The following is a 22,553-nucleotide window of genomic DNA, read 5'->3' as shown; positions in this document are numbered from 1 at the left end:
GCTGCCAAGCTTCCCATGTTCTTATGCGATGGGTGTGAGTGTAGTCAAGGTTAAGGTACCATCACACCTTGTCCACTGAGCCCTCAGCACAGGCTATGAACAGTGCCAGAGGCCTAGCTGTCCGCTTCTTATGCTGTCAGGATGCACAATAACAAACAATGTAAGAAAGCTTGCTGTCAAGGTTCCCAAGGCCTTATGCCATGAATACGCACAATAAACAACAACGCAAGAGATCTTGGTGTCAAGCTTCATATGCTTACATGCAATGGGCATGGGAGGAGTCAAAGTTAAGGTTGCCTTACACAGAGTCCATTTGGCTCTGGGCACAGGATATGAACTTTATACCCAGAGAGTCTGCTGCCAAGCTTCCCCATGGTCTTATGCTATAAGTAAGTACTGCCAAGCTCCCCGTGGTCTTATGCTATAAGTAAGTACTGCCAAGCTCCCCGTGGTCTTATGCTTTAAGTAGTATTGCCAAGCTCCCCATGGTCTTATGCTATAAGTAAGTACTGCCAAGCTCCCCATGGTCTTATGCAATAAGTAAGTACTGCCAAGCTCCCCATGGTCTTATGCTATAAGTAAGTACTGCCAAGCTCCCCGTGGTCTTATGCAATAAGTAAGTACTGCCAAGCTCCCCATGGTCTTATGCTATAAGTAAGTACTGCCAAACTCCCCATGATCTTATGCAATAAGTAAGTACTGCCAAGCTCCCCATGGTCTTATGCTATAAGTAAGTACTGCCAAGCTCCCCATGGTCTTTTGCTATAAGTAAGTACTGCCAAGCTCCCCATGGTCTTATGCTATAAGTAAGTACTGCCAAGCTCCCCATGGTCTTATGCTATAAGTAAGTACTGCCAAGCTCCCCGTGGTCTTATGATATAAGTAGTACTGCCAAGCTCCCCATGGTCTTATGCTATAAGTAAGTACTGCCAAGCTCCCCATGGTCTTATGATATAAGTAAGTACTGCCAAGCTCCCCATGGTCTTATGCTATAAGTAAGTACTGCCAAGCTCCCCATGGTCTTATGCTATAAGTAAGTACTGCCAATCTCCTCAGGGTCTTATGCTTTAAGTAGTACTGCCAAGCTCCCCATGGTCTTATGCTATAAGTAAGTACTGCCAAGCTCCCCATGGTCTTATGCTATAAGTAAGTACTGCCAAGCTCCCCATGGTCTTATGCTATAAGTAAGTACTGCCAAGCTCCCCATGGTCTTATGCAATAAGTAAGTACTGCCAAGTTCCCCGTGGTCTTATGCTATAGGAGTTAACAATATTCACTTGTCTTAATGTTACTGCAAGGTCTTTAATGTTTTCTAGTGGAACACAGGTATGGGTTTGAGTGTGTACACAATTTTCATATGCAATCCACACTCTTATTTCAATTGGTGTGTTTCTTGGGCGCTGCCCTTCTTATCTGCCCGGTACCCCTCATGCACTAGTGTACAATTTCAAATAGTCCAATACCTTCTCTTGGCAGTGGCACTTACGTGTATATATGCCCATAGGACAGCAGTGGGTTCAGTTGCACAGTGAGTCTCCTATTGTGGCTACCCTGGGGCTTATTGTTGGATACCAGCTTCAGTGTAGAATTCCACACCATTTAACTCTCGTTGCACAGATTGGCAGCTCACCCTCAGCCCAGTACCCTTGATCAGAAAACCAATAGAAATGAACAACAAGGCTAACATTATCTGCAATGTATACTGGCATTATGCATTGTGTTTTTGCATAAGAGACAGAAGTCGGAAGCTAACATTACAGCTGGCGCATGTCTGATGACTCTTTCACTGTATTCCTAACTTGTTAAACTAATGGTAGCTTAGAAGATAGTTTCATGGGCTCCTTGTATCCTACAATTTATTTTAATGTGCTATTTGTGTTGCAAGGTAAACACAATTAACACTGCATATGCCATAATGCATTGCGTGGAAGCTAGTCTTGCAATGGTATCACTATTTTGTGGCAACTGGAGTTGGGGTGAAAGTCCTCTGCATGCCTTGGAACAGCTGTGCAATGATGCTCTGTGACTTTTCTGGCCTGCCCTGGGTTCTTCCTATAATGAAGTCAACAGTCTGGTGACAGCAGAGGCTAGCTCTGCTGATGCACGTCACCCCAGACAAACCCCTAGCTTCAGTGGTGGTGGCTGCTGTCGCATCGTCCCAGGCTGCAAGGAGACTGGCGGTGGTGGCAGCTGGGTGGTGGTCCAGGGGTTCTGGCCTAGTCACCCATACGCCAGTGCCTCGTCCGGCCACCTATAGGCTCTACACTGTAAAGATCTTTTCAATCCCACAATACTGGGGTGTCTCACCTGTCGTTTTGTATGGGACATGTATGAGTATGTTTGTTGCATGTGTGTGTTCGTGGTCCACCAGATACAAAGGAATGGCGCTGTGTGTAGGGGACACCGTGTGCATGGATGCTCAACATGATGGTCTCCATGCAGGCTGTACTTTATCCATAGTAGACAACATATCATGCACATTCATTTGGTAGGCGCCCCTCCTTGAAACCAGAGCTACTTGTTCTATTGGAGGGGCTTCGCATACCCTTCCTCAGTCCCGAGGAGGTCTCCCTCTCTTCTTGTGATGCTCGCTGTCACCTTGCAAAAGTGACCTTTTCCTCCATTTTGTATGAGGGCAAAGCCCATTCACACTTTGGACCAGTTAAAACTGGTCTGACTCTAAAGCAGGAACAATTTTAATCAAAAACATTAAGTGGTCATAACTAAACGTGTTATTGGTAGCCATGGTGGGAAGGGTGGGCTATTCCTCAGATGATCTTAATAGCCTGTGCAGCCTGTGACCTTATCTGTTTTTCTATTTGGTTTGGCTTGTGTAGGATGCAGAGAGAAGGCTACTCTCAAAGTGTGTTTTGGAACGTGGGACTTAATTCACAGAAAACTGAGAGTCCCCCCATACTTACGGATAGAAGAGATTTACGACTAATACCTCACCGAAGCCTACAATAGGAAATTCTACAATTGTCACAGTTTCTCTGGTATACATCTGTTCTCTGTAACATTGCTTATTGCATTATATAGATTTTTACCTATGCAATGTACATTGCTTCACAAGGTTAGAGCTTTGTGCCTTACTAGCAAAAAGAAACGTTAGGTACTCTTGACAGCACTTCTCTCGTTATTCCCAACGAAGGCTGGTCTGACTAGCATAAACACGCAAGACTCGTGAATGCTTATTTACAAGCCTCTTGCGCCGTCGGTGCGTCACTTTTAATATGGGAAAAAGTGACCTCAGTGGCGGCTCCTCGTGGGAGTGCTGCGGGGACCGGTGGGCGGGGCGGGGGAGGGTCAGGGTGGTGGTAGTAAACTCCGGCATACGACCGAACGGAGTTAAGTACATAAATAAATAAATCAAATGAATTACATTGCACGCGCTGCATCGCCGATTGTGTTGCAATCCCCCCAGAGGGGGGTGGCAGACTGGGACCTGCCATCTCCTTGCTGGAACGGGGGGACCAGGGAGAAGGGGAGCTCTGATGATTTCCCATGTGAGATGTCTCTGGGACTGGGGCCGCCCTGGTGCATTGCGGGGGCTGCGAGACCTGTGCATGACTGGACGTGATCTGCCAGCTGCTCCTGATTGGCGATGAGAATGGGTCGTCGGGGACCTGTGGCCCTCTTTCGGAGACAGAGCCGCCCCGGGAGTCCTGCTCAGTGACCCCTGAAGCTGCGGTGAGTCATCAAATGTAGACGACTTCCAGTCGGATCAGAACATCTGTGGGAGCTGAGAGGCACAGGAAGGGGCATATTATCAAGGAACGGCGTTAAAATTATCGCCGCTTTAGCGGCAGAAAACTGCCGCTAAAGCGGCGATAATGGGCTTGATAATATGCCCTTGAGAATTACCATAGAAGCCCATGTTTTGGTGTCAACATGGGCTTCTATTGGAATTCTCTGCGGCATATTATCAAGCCCATTATCGCCCCTTTAGCGGCAGTTTTCTGCCGCTAAAGAGGCGATAATTTTAACGCCGTGCTTGATAATATGCCCTGAAGTTCTTTGCAGATGGTGCAGCGTCCAGAGACGGGAAGACCTGGAGGCTGTGCAGCGAGTTTGATCCACGGCTCAGATGACTCGACCGCCCCCCTCCACACACCATCAGTGGTCCGCCACAGAGGAGAGAGAACGGCAGGGACAACCAAATGAGCGGCGGAGTGATCTCAGACTACACGCCCCCCCCTAATGATGGACCTCGCCATCAGCTGGATGGTAATGTGAGGGCTCTCGTCCGCCCTTCCTGACAACCCTGAACCCACCTACTGCCTGGGCCCCCACACACCGGGAAAACTGGTATGGTTGGTGCTTGAAAAAAACTGTGACACCCTCACTTTGGGCCCTGGACAGCTATGTTGGCCCAGAGGCCTGAGGCTTATGACCGGCGGAGTATGGGGCAAACGCCTGCAACCTGGGTGGTTGGGGGGCCCCTAGTCTTTCGTAACGGACTGGGACCATGAGGAATGCAGAATGAGCCTGGAGAATACCCATTGCACTATAGACTACCACCCTGATACACTGCAAAGACCTTGGGATGCTCGTACTGCACTGCATGGGGGTGCTTCTCTTTTACACCAGTCGCGCATACTCATCTGGCTCCTCAGAGGAAGACTTAGGAGACGACGATGCCTCTTCTTCGACCCTCCAACGAATGGGTCCCCACCCTTGAGTGATGCAGCAGACTGCAGACAATCTCATCTAACTCCCCAGCCAAACTCCATCGCCCTATCCTCTTGATAAAGAAAGGCATGCTAACTGTCAGACTTTCTCCTCGTTCTGAAGACCCTAGATGAAACTATGAAGTAACTAAGGCAATCATCCATTCCTTCTACTGGGTCTTTTAGTATCGGATTCATGGAAGAACAAGGCGCCAATACACCATGCAGGTCTTTAGGAGGACTCATCCCATAGCTCCAGACACCCAGGGCCTCCCAATCCTCCTATGCCACTAGGATCCTCCGCATGAGCAGCTCTAGAAGCCCCAATCGTTAGGGACACCCTATCTGGTCACATAACATCATTTGAACATAATGCAGGCTCAGCCACCTCCACGGCAGTGTAGTGGCCTTTAGTTGGTCATTAGAGTGCAGAAGCCTCAGTAAAGCACTAGCACTTGCAGAACAAGCCTATATCCACATGGGACACAAGTTTGTAGACGACGAGAAGACAAGGCCAAAAATCTGTAACAAGTCCAATGTCTGGACTTCTTAGCTTATGTAGCTTGACCACACAAACAATGCAATAAATTGGGTTGCCTGCTGGCTTGGTTGATCACTAACGAGGCTAAGCAACCCCCAATATCGGGACTCAAGAGTGTGGACGGAACCTTCATCTTCTCGCAGGGAGACATCGACAAGGCCTTTGTGGAGGTTCTATACTAGGCTGTACTCTCCTCCCACAGGGGCCCCAGTGACATTTTTTAACTAAGCTCCCTTCCTGGCCCTTAAATTGGTGGAATGTATGGAGATTGATGCCCACATGATGGAGACAGACTTTTGTTAGGCTATTATGGACCTGGCCACAGAAAAATGCCAGGGATGAATGGGCTTTTCAATGGAGTTCTACAAAACCTTTATGGGTTCCCTAGTAGCACAACTAAAGAAACTCTTTGACTCTGCGCTGGAGTCATGACGGCCCCTTGATACTCTCGGGGAGATGCTACTGGTCTCCCTATTGAAACTTGGAAACGACCCTACTTGCCCAGCCTCTTAACGCCCCATAGCTATCCTAAACCTGGATTACCAAATCCTGAGTAAAATTCTAGCCACTCGGATCCAACAAGTTCTCCCCTGCCTGATTCATGCAGACAGAATGGTTTCATTCCTGGTAGGTGCACCGCTCTGAACATCAATTGACTGCACTGTCTCCTGGAATTGGTGCAGACCCGGCGGCCTCTTGCCGTGGCCCTGGTCTTAGACCTAAAAAAAGCATTTAATCCCCTCACCTTAGACTAATTGTTTGCAACAATGAACTGCTTCAGCTTCGGGACATGGACCATTAAACGTATCAGACTTTTATATACTGACCCTACGGTGAGAGTCTGCTAGGGGCACCAGATCCCGCAGCCGGTGGGATGGGCAGGGGCACTCAACAGGGCTGTCCCCTTTCCCCACTACTCTTCATGCTCGTGATAGAACCCCTTGCGGCTGATACCCATCTCACAGGAAGGGATTGGGGCATCCCCTTACCAGATAGGATACACATCATTTCTCTGTATGCAGATGATGTCCTTTTCTATATCAAGGTTTTGAATTGAACGCCGACCACCATGGACAGATTAATACTGCATTTTGGACCCCTTTTGGGGCTTCGAGTGAACTGGACCAAATCCTGCCTGTTTCCCCTGACCCCCAGCGCACCTTGACCCGGTTGGACATGGAGGAGGGTCCAGTGCACTGAGAAGGGAGATCTTTTCACTATTTGGGCACCAAAATATTCCATTCCGAGCCAGATATACTGGATGGGAACCTCACAGCTGTGGTGTTTTCCCTCTGAGCCTAAGTCACCTTCTGGAACTCCGTACCGCTGTTGGTGAACGGGCCCTATAGCCCTCACGAAGATGGTGATGCTTCCTAGGCTCTAATACAATTTCAATTCTTTGCCAGTAATGCCTCACCGGCACATCTTCAGAGACCTAGATAAAATGCAGGGGGACTTCATTTGGCATAACGGCTGCCGGTGAGTGACACTGCCAAAACGACAGCTCCCTACGGATCGAAAGGGAAACAGTTATTTTCAATAGAACAAATCAAACAACATAAATCAAAAGAAATCAAGAAACAAAAACCAGAAAACACAGCATTAATAAATCAGCCAAACAATCAATATTGGGCAATGACTTGTAGTTCAAAAAACAAACAATTTATTTTTTATATATTTTCTATTGGATATCAACTCATTTGGATATGGACAAGAAATGAAAGGCTGTATATACAATATTTTTGAAAAACGACGCAGTGACAAAGTGAATAAAGTGACTGGGTGTGATTGTGAAAGTGTAAATATTTACAGTATATGTCAGTGATTAACAATAAAATCAGAATATATACAAAATACAAAAATTACAACAAACTTTTTGTTGTAAATAGTCCCAAATTTCGTCATAAACAAAGAATAAACCTTGTAAGGCACATGTCCTAGTTTTTTATATTGTACACAAGGGATTCCAAATGATGGGGAACTGTAGAACCGTCAACGTTTCGACCCTATATCAACCACTCGTTGTATATAGTCATAACGGGTCTTCTTCAGGACACAAAGGGTGTATAACAGCCTAGATTGTAGGTGATGAGACTGATGTTCACTCTATTATCGCAATTGCCACTCGATATCAGTCAGATGGAACTACCAGGGTCATAGAAGAACTTGACTAGAAGGCAGATACGTCTTGGTCTACTTAGTAGGTCCTTTATTCTGTTTCTATAGCGCTTAGATCAATTGCTGACTTAAAGGTAGGAACTTTACATGTACCGCTGCTGAAGTAGGCACAACCATCAGGATACAAATTCAACTTATTAAACGCCACAACCGGCAGCCTTACTTCCTTCGTGAACTTCGCTTCCTCTTCCAAAATCAAATTATTTGATTTTGGAAGAGGAAGCGAAGTTCACGAAGGAAGTAAGGCTGCCGGTTGTGGCGTTTAATAAGTTGAATTTGTATCCTGATGGTTGTGCCTACTTCAGCAGCGGTACATGTAAAGTTCCTACCTTTAAGTCAGCAATTGATCTAAGCGCTATAGAAACAGAATAAAGGACCTACTAAGTAGACCAAGACGTATCTGCCTTCTAGTCAAGTTCTTCTATGACCCTGGTAGTTCCATCTGACTGATATCGAGTGGCAATTGCGATAATAGAGTGAACATCAGTCTCATCACCTACAATCTAGGCTGTTATACACCCTTTGTGTCCTGAAGAAGACCCGTTATGACTATATACAACGAGTGGTTGATATAGGGTCGAAACGTTGACGGTTCTACAGTTCCCCATCATTTGGAATCCCTTGTGTACAATATAAAAAACTAGGACATGTGCCTTACAAGGTTTATTCTTTGTTTATGACGAAATTTGGGACTATTTACAACAAAAAGTTTGTTGTAATTTTTGTATTTTGTATATATTCTGATTTTATTGTTAATCACTGACATATACTGTAAATATTTACACTTTCACAATCACACCCAGTCACTTTATTCACTTTGTCACTGCGTCGTTTTTCAAAAATATTGTATATACAGCCTTTCATTTCTTGTCCATATCCAAATGAGTTGATATCCAATAGAAAATATATAAAAAATAAATTGTTTGTTTTTTGAACTACAAGTCATTGCCCAATATTGATTGTTTGGCTGATTTATTAATGCTGTGTTTTCTGGTTTTTGTTTCTTGATTTCTTTTGATTTATGTTGTTTGATTTGTTCTATTGAAAATAACTGTTTCCCTTTGGAACCACTGTTTATATTACGTTGATAAAGGCCCAGGTTCCTTGGGTTATAGGGTTACCCCTGTTTATTTAACTTTTTTTTTTCCCTACGGACTCGGGCAGGCCTGGGAACCCCTCAGCTTGAATTATACTTTCTTGCACCCAATTGCAATGGCTTGCCCGCTGGCTCACAGGGCACAGGCTAGGAAATAGTGGGGTACTGGAGTGTCCCCCTATTCCATCCAAACAGCTGTCCTGGCTCTGAAGGTGCCAGGTTCCCACGCAGATGGAGGGCTCCCTTGCCAGTTATGGGTTGCCCTGCTGTGCCTGACCATGGGACGTTGGCTCACTAGAGATTTTCCCCTTTAGGCTACTTTTCATGCCCCTTGTAGGCCTTCCCAGAGGACCGGGTTGCCTCACTATAAGAGACCTGTGACCCTGGGATCAGGTGGTCCTCTCGACCTTAAGTCATCTCTTCCAAAATGGACAGCTACTGGCCTTTGAAGAATGAGTGGACCAATATCCCCTTCCCCCTGGGTAAATCCCTGACCTATGGCCCCTGGCTCCTCCTGGACCGCTGGTACACAGAAGGCACAGAGCCAACCATGAACGCCCTCATCAATTCCCTCAACACATTGGGCACTGGGAGATTGCTGGTATTGTGGATGACACAGGCAATGGTCACTCATACGCAGATCTCACTACAACACTCCGAGAAACCTGGGAGGCAGAGTTCAGCAGGACCCTCCGCAAGAGGAACTGGGCAAGGCCTCTAGAATACCTATGTAAAATCTCCTGCAATGCATGCATACCTGCAGCTGTTCTTCTTATTACACAGAACTTCTCATTCCCCAGTGCATCCATCGCATGTTCCCTGAGGCCCCTGACACTTGCACCTGGTGCAAGACCCCGGTGACCGATCTGCGTCATGTGTTGTGGGACTGCCATTGCCTTTGCCCCTTCTGGACAGAGGTTACCCGAAAGATCTCTGTTACTAGAGGCCAACCTTGACTGCGTACTTGGGAGGCCAGAGCATTCGGTATTCATCATCGGATGATAAAATACAAGACAGCAGTCCATTTCACTGATCTAGCCTTTGCTCTAGCACAAAGGACAGTAATGAGGAAATGGAAAAGCGCGTAACCTCCCAATACCATGACTTAGAGGGCCACAACGGCGAAGTGGGCTGGGCTGAAGCAACTGCCCTTCACAGAGAGGAGGCCAGGGACCTCAGCCGCCACCCCATAGCCCCAACAAGGGATCATCTCTTATCCAGGTTTTTGCCTTTCAGGTTCGACAGCTCCTCCTCCTTCGTCTCACGGGCGACACTTTACATGGGCTTGGAGAGCGTTGATTCCTTCCTATACTTTCCAGAAGATGGCCAGCAGACGGACCTTAGGCCCCGACCCTCGTCTGACAATGCAGAGGCCTAAACCCCTAGGCAGGATAGAGTGCATTCCCTGGACCAATATTTCAAACGCCCCATATGGTCATGCTCTTACTGCCATATAGATTTTCAGAGTTCCCCTTGCCCTCCCCCAAAGGTCCCCCTCTACCTAGTTAGCCGCTGTTCCGCTCCCTGTTCATGGAGATTGATTCCCTTTATACGATGGACGAGCAACCTACTAGACCCCCCTCCTTTTACTACTTTTTGCCTCGCTTCATGTAATCTAACGGGAGTGGAGGCTCATGCGAATTTATGATGGATTTAGTCGCGTCTTTCTTGAAATGGTCCTCCACTGATGTACATCTTTCTTTGGATACCTCAACAAAACTAATAGAAATTGATTTAAAAAAATATGATTGTACAGCTCACTCCTTATATTTGTAAAAAGAGAAGTACTTTAATACACAGTGAAACGCAATATTAAATACTACACAAACAAGCATTGGCATAGCCAATAGGTCTCGCCTTTGGGACCTTATACGTGTTTAGCCATGCAACAGTTGCATAACTAAATACTTATAAGGTCCCAAAAGCGAGACCTATTGGCTATGCAAAGCGACTGTGCGGCCGCGAAAGTGAAAGTAATCGCAGTAAAGCGCGATGCGCGTGCCCGCGCACATGCACTGTAGCTCTAGGCTGGCAGCACTTTTTGGAGCCCTCTCAATAAGTCTCGCCAGACCAGCACATGCGCTTGGTCAGGCGAGACCTAAAAATATGGGGCGTCCTTCCTCCTAGACTGGGTGAGTCATTGATTGAGTGACTTTGTCCTCCCTGATTGAGGGGGCAATGCGGTCTGATTCCGGTTAGAGGTGAGTCTCTTCAGGGTGCCTTACAGCAACAGCGTTTGGGTCCAATCTAGCAGTCCGTGCCAGTCAGCGCCTCTGTAGCCACACAGTCACTCAGGGACACAGCGACAAGTGCCTCGAGGCAGCAGTTTCACTCTAGCATCACACTCCACACAGGCACATGTTGGGTAAGTACCATGGGGCTAGTCATTTTACAAGCCCACTTGGAACAAGTGCCACAGGCTTTCACAGGTCTTTTCTTCAGTGGTGCACACCACTTGGGCGCATTTGGGGCAAGTGCTATGGCGGTGACTGCAGGGCTGACGGGTGATCTGCTAGGCAGACTTGGGCAGTGTTGCGAATCCTCTGCTTGGAGCACTTCAGTGATGTTTCAGGAGTCTCTGTCAGACTGTCCCACAGCACCAGGATCATCTGCTCTTTCCTACAGCAGTAGTCCACTCCTGCAGGGTTGGCTTGCACCTTTCCTCTTTTTCCATGCAGGATCCTGCAGATTTTCCAGGACAAGGACCAGTTCTACTGTGAGGTATGACTCCAAGTGATGCCCTCATAACTCTGGGGAGCTGCCTATCACCCACCTCCACTGGGTACTCTGCAGAACAACCCCTACTCGGTTGAAGAGAACTTGGAACTCGAACAACAAGTGGGTCAACATCTCACACATCTATTGGGGTACAGCAGACAGACATTTCTCTGCACTTCCAGAACCAGTTTGGGTTGGTCTTTCTTTCATGTGTTTTTCTCAGACTGTCTCCTAGACTCAGCCTTTTAGTACTGCTTCTCGACGCAGGATCATTCAGTACCCTCAACAGAGGCACACAGAAGAGTGAATATTCTGCATGGGAAAATCACAGCCATACCTGACAGTAGAAGAGAGACCTGAGGCTGACCCTTTGTAACTGCCCTTCAAACTGTGCCAACAGGTACTGCAGTCCCACCCTTCACCTCTACCAGCCACCAAATGACACCATTTAAGAAGGCTAATCAACAGCTCTCTGCAGCAAACGTTTTTCATTGAATTTCTACCTGGAGCTTGCCTACTTTTTCACACCTTAGTGTGTAGTTCCCCTCCCTTCAGATTCATTAATGTCAGAAATACACTACCACTATCTAGGAAAGTAACTTCACCTCCATCATTATGCACATAATCAGGATAGCAGCTTCCAAAAGGGTACCCGCTGCCCTCCGTCACTATAATTCACTCACATATGCACACATGCATTCACACATGTACTCAGGATCCAGGTTCACCTGTAACAGGGGACCTTTACACAAGTTGGCTGCCATGGTATGCAGCCACCACTGCACTACACGCTAGAACCTATGAGAGGAACAGTAGTCCTTTGTCACTATGGAGAGCGCGCTTGGAATTCTCTCTAGGTCTACAGCTGAACTCACATCCAGGGACAGTTCTAAACCTTTGTGCACATGCTAGATAGTTGTGAGGCGGGGGCCAAAAATGCAAAAATCTAAATACCAAATACTCACAGTTGGACACTCTGGGGAGGGAACATGACAGTTCACCACACAGGGAACAATCCTTTCCCAACATCAGGACTGATCAAGTAAGACACCAGACGGAGTGATGAGTAGGCCTGGGCATGAAATTCCGTTCTGCTCGCGGAGTTTGCATAGTTTTCCCACTTTACGCTCCATATAGTGCGCGGTGTTCTGGAAAACTATGCTTCTCATAGCGGAGCAGAGTTCTTTTCCATGCTCGTGCTCACCAACATTAAGTTGGCAAGCGGTAGCGAGGAAAATCTTACTCCAGACCACCTCCCAGTGAGATTTCTCAACACGGGCTGTCGCAGATAGCCTTCACCGCTCACGTTAAGAAACGTTTCGTTCTTGTTGAGGAAGGTGCCGCTCGAGTAGAAAATCTACTTGAGCAGCAGAAAGAAGCAGTGCCCTCTTGCGCTGTGTATGGTGCCGTTCGCGCTGATTTACCAGCGCGGGACAAACACCCAGTGCTAAAAATCTGCGCGAACAGCCTGACCTAATGCACTCCGCCACTTGCAGAACTCCACGTTGCACAGCTGTGTTTTTCCGTGAACTCTGCCCAGGCCTAGTGATGAGACACATTACTAGTTATGCTCCTTTTTCAACACATAACATTGCTGAGTGAAACCAGGGTGGTCCAGCCAGGTAAAAAAAATCTTGAGCAATTATCAAGACTTTTAAAATACGTTTAGAGATAACAAGTGCAAAATATGTCCATCACTTCTCTGGGCGTTCAGATCATCACATTGACAATACCCCTGACACTGCTGAAAATATATACTAATTCTCTATTGCGTGTCACATACTACTCCAGAAAAATCTGCACACTTGGCAGAATATCTGAGGTTGTAAGTGATCTCTGTGTGGACATATCCACAGTTTCCACCTTTGTGAACCCAGCTTTGCTTGCAGAGACGCCACCTTTCACTACTGTGTACCTGATGTACCCACTGAAAGCTTCAGGCAACATGCATCATGGGCTGGTGTCCTTGTTGATCTTTTAGGATTATGATGTCAGTGGGACTGGCACTGACGGCAAGTGGATGTCGGTCCCACTGACATCTTTAACTGCGGTCAGACCGCCACATTATGATGCAGTTGATCTGACCATATTACCCCAGGGACAGACCGGCAGCTTCCGACAGGCTCAAGGAGTCCATCAGGCGGTCGTTCAGATCGCATTCCCCACAATGGCCTTCTCAGACGCCGCCGTGGGGATTACGATCCACCTTTCCACCAGTCATTTCGTGTCGGTTCTTCTGACGTGAAAAGGCTGGTGGAAAGGCTTTTTTGGGGCCCCTAGCAGGGCCCCAGTGCCCATGGCCCTATGGTATGGACCCTCCTCCTTAAACCTCTGCATCGTGTGGCAGACACCGGTTGATGGCTGCCACAGGGTGCAGGGATGTTTGTAAACATGCCTCAATGCAAAGAGGCATGTTTCCAACCACCTCCATGGCAGTCGGATCCTAATTTGGCGTGTGGGACCACCAGCTACATCTCAGTTGGTCCCTGTTCCCGCAGCGATGACCGTCATCGTAATCAGCCCCATAGTGTCTTGAACTCTACGGTGTGCTGAATGGAGAGCAAGCAGAGGGTCATGCTAGCTATAGTGATATGGTCTCACCTTTTCATATCTAAGGTAAACCTAAAGGCCATCGGATGCGCATGATGGAGCCTATGAGCGTTTTTAGCGTGGTTGGACCAATTGCAAAATGATAGGTTGCAGGTTGAACTTACCTACATGAGAATTACTCTGCCTGCAGCATTGTGCAGACAATGGTCAAGCACAACTTTTGAAAAGGTTAAAGATATTAAATATAAATGGGTCTGATTCACAAAGGGCCTCCGCACTCGTGGCGTTGGCCCTACAGTCATGGAGGAATCTCCACACTCTGGCGGACTCTCCACAGTGAGAATTCGCATTGCGGAGATTCCGTCCTCAGTGCGAGACTCCCCCGTGACTGCAGCGCCTCTGCCACGAGTTTGGAGGCTCTTTATGAATGAGGCCCAAAACTGCTGAACTCATAGTATACACCTGCATATAGAGACATGACGTCACATAGCAAATCAGCCAAATAGGAGTCCCTTTATCGTGAGCTGCATAGAATGAATGGACTTATGAGTATTCAATCTGTGGCATATCTTATTGTCTTGACTTGGTCAAGTCCTTTCAAGACTCACATATTCTTTCTAATACCTTATGGTAGTCCATTAGGACCTGGATGGCATCGGCTTGCATTTGTCTTTGGAGGCCATGGTCAGGAATCAGATGACCTTGGGTTAGCATCAAGGTGTTCAACCATAGGTGGCTGACGCCTATGGAAATATGCAGGTGGTCTACACTTTTGCATTTTTCATTCAATTCTCTTCACCCATCGCTCATGCCATCCTAGTCAACTATAAGGAAGTCTTTAAAATGTTTTAAGTGATTTGGCTTCAATTACTTGATCAGGCTTGCATGCACTGCTGATCAGTTGAAAATGTTGTGCCTGGTAACTGGTGAAAGCTTGAATTCTAGTCAACATCATAATTTTTGTCATGAATACTATGTTAAAAATTGTGTATTAATAATTGATGGGCTCATCACCATCAAAGCCTTGATTATAAGTGAGCTGGAGGGGGTGTTTGAGGTGTTTACTGTACCTGGAAAATACAATATTGATGGGTGCAGTATTCGCTGGATACAGTAAATAAATCCACCTGCGATTTCTCCTGGGGTAAATGGTGTTACTTGAGAATGTTGGTGCTTTCAATACCAGTTTCATCATATATTGGAATATACTGCATATTTGTCACCTAGGAAAATCTCACTAGGTGTGACCTGCTGAAATTTACCAGGTGAATATCGTGGAGTGCAGTAATTACCTCTGTACGTGGAATTCCACAATCCATCGCTGTTGGTAGGCCTAGGCAAAGTGGGCAATTGCCCAGTGCCCCCATCTTCCAACGTGTCTCCTGAAAAGGTCAACTGTCTCTCCATTTGACCTTGGTCTCTTCTACCTTTACCTCTTACTCTGTCTCTATCTACCTGGAGTCATCTTCAGGATTTATGAGCATATTTAACTTTTTGTTGTGATTCTGAAATTTCAACATATAATTCCCTATTGTTTGGCATCATGCTGACTTAAAATAGAAGGAAATGGGTAAAAAAATGCAAAGTATTTCTGAAATAAGGCCCCCAAAATAAGTCTTGCACCGGGCCATCAAACTCCTTAAAATGACACTGCCTCTTGTTGCGCATATAGAGCTGTGCAGAGATTGCAGTTTGGTGGCCCACTTGTAATCAGGGCCTAGCTGTGTCTTATAATATGCTGTTTGTTGCTGTGTCTTATGTATGCTGTATCTTTCTTATAGAATAGCCATGCTGTTTGTTGATTATCTTTCTTATAGTAAAACCATGCTGACTTTTGCTGTATCTTAGGTATGCTGTATTCTTCTTATAGAATAGCCATGCTGACTGTTGCTGTATCTTAGATATGCTTTATCTTTCTTATAGAAAAACCATGCTGACTGTTGCTGTATCTTAGGTATGCTCTATTCTTCTTATAGAATAGCCATGCTGACTGTTGCTGTATCTTAGATATGCTTTATCTTTCTTATAGAAAAACCATGCTGACTGTTGCTGTATCTTAGGTATGCTCTATTCTTCTTATAGAATAGCCATGCTGTTTGTTGCTGTATCTTAGGTATGCTGTATCTTTCGTATAGAATAGCCATGCTGTTTGTTGCTGTATCTTAGGTATGCTTTTTCTTTCTTATAGAAAAACCATACTGCCTTTTGCTGTATCTTAGGTATGCTGTAGTCTTCTTATAGAATAGCCATGCTGATTGTTGCTGTATCCTAGGTATGTTGTATCTTTCTTATAGACTAGCCATGCTGACTATTGTTATAACTTAGGTATGCTGTATCTTTCTTGTGGAAAACCATACTGTCTGTTGCTGTAACTTAGGTATGCGAGATAGTAATGTGTATTCCCAACATATATAGCATGATTTGAAATTGTTTCTGTTTTTCTCTTTCCTGCAGGAATACAGTGTCACGTCAATTTACTATGGTATTAGGAGCGGCACTACTAGTGAATTCTATCCAGGACTGCCGTGCCTGTACAACCACAGACAGATTTGCCTTGTTTGAGCATTGCAACCTCACCCACATTCCTCCTGTGCCCGAAGACACACTAAAATTCCTCTTGAGTTTCAACTATATTTTGGAAGTTAATGCTACATCCTTCCCGCTGTTGGAAAAACTGGTTGCTTTGGAGCTGGGGACACAACATACCGGTCGATTAACGGTGAGAAAAGACGCATTCAGAAATCTACCCAACCTTCGTGTCTTAGACCTGGGAGACAACAGAATGCTGCTCCTGGACCCTGATGCATTCACCGGCTTATATAGGTTATCAAGCCTCTTGTTGTACCATAACAGCCTTGATGGGTCGATTCTGGAAAACGACTATTTCCGAGATCTTGTTTCCTTGGAGCTTGTTGATCTCAGTGGAAACAACATAACACGCCTAAAGCCTAACCCGCTGTTTTACTATCTACATAGCTTCAGCATTTTGAGCCTAAAGTGGAACAGGATAGGGACTGTTTGTGAAGGAGACCTGCACAGTTTACAGAACAAAAACATTCAGTTCCTTGATCTCTCAGATAACCATATGTATCCATCAGCCAACATGGACTGGGACAAATGCGGCAATCCATTCAGAAATATTAAGTTTGAGATACTGCTAATGTCTAGTAATGGGTTTAGTGTCGACAAGACACAACGTTTTTGTAAGGCCATCAAGGGAACTAAATTTATGCACCTGAACCTAACTCACCATACCATGGGTCCAGGGTTTGGCTACAAAAACCTCAAAGACCCTGACAACGAGACATTTATAGGCTTAGCAGAAAGTGAGTTGAAGTTTCTAGATCTATCAATGGGCTCTATTTTCTCGCTCAATCCATATGTTTTTGCAAAGCTCACTCAGTTGGAAACACTGATAATAACAAATAATAAAGTAAATCAAATACAAAAGGAAGCATTTTATGGCCTGACTTCTCTTCATACCCTTAACTTGGCAGAAAACCTCCTGGGTGAAATCCATGATTATACATTTAATGGACTTCCTAATGTTACAAACATTGAGTTGGAGAAAAACCACATTGGAATTATCCAGGAGGGTGCTTTCGAACACCTAACAAAATTAAATAATTTAAACCTTAGAGACAATGCTTTGAAAACTGTTGATTTATTTGCCAAGATACCCTTTATTGAATACATATTGTTAGGCGAAAACAAAGTGACCGAGTTGTATTTAAAGGTAATTAATGCGTCTTTTATAGATATATCTGGAAACAGACTCAAAGATCTCGGGATTCTTTATGGTCTTCTTTCCTCAAATGCTACCTTTATCAAGTACATTATTATGAAACACAATGATTTGTCTCGCTGTTACAAACAGCTTCCGATGCAAAACAATCAGCTGGAATACCTTGACCTTGGATCGAATGTGCTAGAGATTGTTTGGAGTTCAGGAGAGTGCCTGGATGTCTTCACAGCCCTGTCCATGCTTCAAGTTCTTCACTTAGACAACAATTATCTTAGGGCCCTACCTGAAGATATATTTTTGGGTCTAACATCATTGGCGAGACTCAACCTCTCCTCCAACAGCCTCACTTATCTCCCTCATAATATTTTTCCTGATAATCTTGGGATCCTTGATTTGTCCAAGAACCAACTTATATCCCCAGATCCAGATCTTTTTACCTTCTTGAGTCAATTAGACATAACAAATAACCAGTTTGTCTGTGAGTGCTGGCTGAGCAGACTTATTGTGTGGTTGAATCACACCAATGTAACACTGATTGGATCCAGAAATGATATTTCATGCATTTTCCCGAGTACGATGATAGAGGTCCCGCTTCATATGATCATAACGGATGACTGTGGCGAGGAAAACCTGGAACACCTGATATTTTCACTGTTTCTCTTCACGTCAGTGACTCTTATGCTTTTTATGACATCTGTGATTATTTACGCACACTTTCGAGGATACGCCTTTCTATTGTACAGAAACATAGTCAGCATCATCATGAATGACCAGAAGCAAGAGGTGGATGATGGCTGTGGCCACAGGTATGATGCCTATTTGTGCTACAGCAGTAAAGACTTTGAGTGGGTCCAGAATGCTTTTGTAAAAAACTTGGACTCACAATATTGTGTAAAGAACAGATTTAATGTGTGCTTTGAGGAAAGAGACTTCATTCCAGGGGAAGATCACATCATCAATATCCGCGATGCCATTTGGAACAGCAGGAAGACGATCTGCATTGTGACAAAGCACTTCCTCCGCGATGGGTGGTGCGTGGAAGCCTTTAACTTTGCCCAGAGTAGATACTACACCGAACTAAAGGATGTTCTCATTGTAGTAGTTGTCGGAGCCCTGTCACAGTGCCAGCTGGTAAAATATAGACCTATTCGATCATTTGTTCAGAGGCGACAGTATTTGAGGTGGCCAGAAGACCTCCAAGACATTGACTGGTTTTTAAATAGGCTTTCAAAAAAGATTCTTAATGAACAGTTAGTGGAAAAGAAGATTACAAGCCTGTCAAAAGACACAAATACATTGGAACTGCAAAGTATAGCCACAATATCTTAACAGAAGATGCCCATTTCCCAGTCCAAGCCAATGTTTTATTCTGCTTAATTATCACATTGAATGGTACGCAGTACATGTCTGCAAGGATTAAATTATTTTTAAGATAAATTATGGGAGAAGTTGTACGAACTGATTTAGCTTTCCACACATTTCAAGAAAGGCCTTGTTTGTCTGCATTCTGTTTAGTTGACTAAGCTTAGAACCCCTACAAAGACTAGTAATGGGAACTCTTTATTTCTATCCCCCAATACCAACTCTCGTTCTCAAATTCTCATTGTGTCGGAGGGGTGGGTGCTTCTTATCCCACCGGGAAAAAATCCAGCACTGTGGGGTTTGGAACTTATTGTGCACGATAGATAGTACTTTCTGAGTTTTGAGGGAATAACATGAAGATTTTGGTACTTAACACACCAGTCCATGTTATGGTAAATACGGTACTGTCTTAGATTTTACCTGCCAGAAATGTAATGAAGAGTGAGGTATTTAACACACCTGGTAATTTACATACCACTGAACTCAGAATGCTGACTCCCTGTGCAAACAAGGGTTGCAAAGAGGTTGGAAAAGACTGAACCCCTTTTTCACCTAGGAGTTTATGCTTACTGTGAACTGATCTCGTCATAAAAAAAACCATGGGGCATATTATCAAGAAACGGCGTTAAAATTATCGCCGTTTTAGCGGCAGAAAACTGCAGCTAAAGTGGCGATAATGGGCTTGATAATATGCCCTTGAGAATTCCCATAGAAGCACATGTTCTGGTGTCAACATGGGCTTCTATTGGAATCCTCTGCGGCATATTATCAAGCCCATTATCGCCGTTTTAGCGTCAGTTTTCTGCCGCAAAAGCGGCGATAATTTTAACGCGGTGCTTGATAATATGCCCCTATGAGAGGTTCGGTTTTATTGTTTGTTTATTTAGGTTGTTACCATTGTGGTGGGTGCATAAAGTCAACTAAAATGTGCATCCAGTCACCTTGGGGCCTATCCACAAAGGTAAAACCTGTGTGAATGACATGAAAAAAAAGAAATGAAAATATTCACACAGAGGGCTTCTGCCCCCCCTCGATGGACTTCTATTTCGAAAACCCCGTACTGGGGGAATCGGCTCTCATGGGAACAGTCATATAACAGTCCGAAAATTACAGAAAAAAGTAAGTGCCATGGTATTTCACAGAAGGCCACTGCATCTTGCAGCTACACGTAGTGCCAGACAGTGCTGCCCAGTGCCAGGTACCTAATAACTATAACACTCCAGCAAATGTGACAGTTTCAACGATTCTACCTCATCCAATAAAAGTATCAGGTTGTTCAGGCTTTGAGAAAGGCCTGGGCCACCTGGAATTTGTTTTATTATATATTCACATTTTACACAATGTTGGTGATGTGCTTTGCTAAAAAGATAGATAAACATTGCTACTATGTGGTAAACTGTGGAGATTAGGTGCCAGTGTTACGGAATAAGTGCTGATGCAGAGCACCGCCAAACACCGGCACAAATTAAGCATTGACACCTGGGAACCTGTGCCTGTCAACTTCCCAGGCATATTTCTGAAAACGTTTGTAAATCCCACAACGTAGTAAATTTGCACCTGCACATAGATATACATCTTCAGGTATACATTGACTAGTTTTTTCGTGAATCTAGCTCTGTTTTCATAATGCATTTTTGCTTTTTCTTACATCTCCAGCTGCTTCATAACCCTTAATTCAGGGGAATGCTGCTATGCCCATAAATCATATATGTAGGATATATCGTACCTGTGTATAATATATATATATATATGTCTTTTTTTTTTTTTTTTTTTTGCAGAGTGGCAGTAACCACTATGTAGTTATAGTTAGAATTCGGAGATATGGGAATTCCTCACATTTTGCTTGCTAATAACTTTGCCACCGTTTCATGAATCTCTAGGAAACTTTGCAGACCTTTTTTCTACCTTGGTTGATTATGCAAAGTTTTGTGATGATTAGTTAAGGGGGTGCAAAGAAAAAAGGGGGAGTCTCAAAACACGTTTTTCCACCAAGGCATTTTCTATAAACGGAGGTAGCAACAAAATGGCTGAAAGGATTTACAAGGAATTTTGCAGGAATGTAGATCATGGTTTGGAAAGGGTCTTTTTTTGTTATGTGATCTGAATTTGTTCAGTTGCTTCTCAGTAAAAAGAGATAAAAATGTAGTGATATATTGGGGCAGTATATTGCTGTACCTTCATGGTATACCGCATTACATGGCAATGCTGAGGCACAATATTATTGGCTAATGAAAGCCCTTGACAATTAAAAAGGCAGCCATATAGTTTAGTCCAAACTTTATTGTTGTTCTGTGTTTTAAAGGTAAATCTATCGTATTGCTATTTTTGTATTGTATAGGAAGACATGAGGCAGTATAGCAAACTCTGTAGTTAGTTAAAATTATTTTTATTGATTTACATATATTTTTTAAAATGTATGCTGTACCGCGGTATTGTCTCAAAATTCTTGAGACAGTACTGCTGTACTATTAAAATGTAAAAAACATATATATATGAAAGAATTAATAGTGCTACCCCACTCTAATCTACTCTGCACCACTCTACTCTACTGCACCTCACGCCACTGCACTCTACACCACTCTATGCCATTTCACTCTATTCCACTGCACTCTGCTCTGCACCACTCTACTTCACTGTAGTCTACGCCACTGCACTCTACTATGCACCACTCTACGCCACTGTAGTCTACTCCACTCTACTCAGTCACTGCACTCTACGCCACTGCACTCTACGCTGCTCTACTGTGTGTCACCGCACTCTTCACTACTTTACTCTATTCCGCACCACTCTAATCTACGCCACTGCAGTCAATGACACTGCACTCTACTGTGCACCACTGCACTCTATGCCATTGCACTCTACACTACTCTGTACCACTCTTCAGCAACCACTCCACACAGTCCCCTCTACCCCATTGCACTCCACACAATGACACTCTACTCTCCGCCACAGTACTGTATGCCACTGTACTCATTACCACTATACTTCACTTCACTCTACCCCATTTCACTCTATGCCACTCTACTCTACGTCAAACCGGAAGTATTGCGCCTCAAATGTTTAGAGGCATACTGTGAAAGGTTCTGCTTCACACTCCCAGCATCTGAAAGTGCAACTGTGGTAGAGCTCACTGAAGGGCATGCCTGCAGTGTGTGCACTGATGAGAGGCCTCTGCACTCCACTCCTCATGCGCCCATGAGAGGTCCTTGCCTTCTGCTCCTCATGCGCCCGAGAGAGGCCTCTGCTCTCCAATTCTCATGGGCCAGTGAGAGGCCTCTGCTATCCACTCCTCATGCGCACATGAGAGGTCCCTTCTTTCTGCTCCTCATGCTCCCGAGAGAGGCCTCTGCTCTCCACTTCTCATGTGCTACTCTTCATGTTCCAGAGAGGCCTCTGCTCTCCACTCCTCTTGCACCCATGAGAGGCCTCTGCTCTCCACACCTCATGCACCTGTGAGAGGCCTCTGCTCTCCACATTTCATGCACCTGTGAGAGGTCTCTGCTCTCAGCTCCTCGTGCGCCTGTGAGAGTCCTCTGCTCTCCACTTCTCATGTGCCAGTGAGAGGCCTCTGCTCGCCACACCTCATGCGCCAATAAGGGACCTATGCTCTCCACTCCTCATTTGTCACGGAGAGGCCTCTGCTCTACACACCTCATGCGCCAATGAGAGACCTCTGCACTCCACTCGTCATGA

The 22,553-nt window shown here is 45.1% G+C and overlaps 1 protein-coding gene across 1 annotated transcript in view; it reads left to right on the top strand.

Moving 5' to 3' along the window:
- TLR5 (toll like receptor 5) overlaps positions 1 to 19,838 on the top strand; it is a 165,898-nt gene extending 146,060 nt beyond the window's left edge. The window contains exon 2 of the mRNA XM_085612980.1: positions 16,208 to 19,838. Coding sequence (XP_085469106.1) covers positions 16,208 to 18,827 — 2,620 coding nt within the window. The 3' untranslated portion in view covers positions 18,828 to 19,838. The remainder of the gene's footprint in view (positions 1 to 16,207) is intronic.
- The last annotated feature ends 2,715 nt before the right edge of the window (positions 19,839 to 22,553 follow it).

Source organism: Triturus cristatus, chromosome 6 (assembly GCF_964204655.1).
Source record: "Triturus cristatus chromosome 6, aTriCri1.1, whole genome shotgun sequence".
Classification (NCBI taxonomy): Eukaryota; Metazoa; Chordata; class Amphibia; order Caudata; family Salamandridae; genus Triturus; species Triturus cristatus.
Note: the sequence above shows the minus strand (reverse complement) of the source record. Positions and strands in the feature narration are given on the sequence as shown.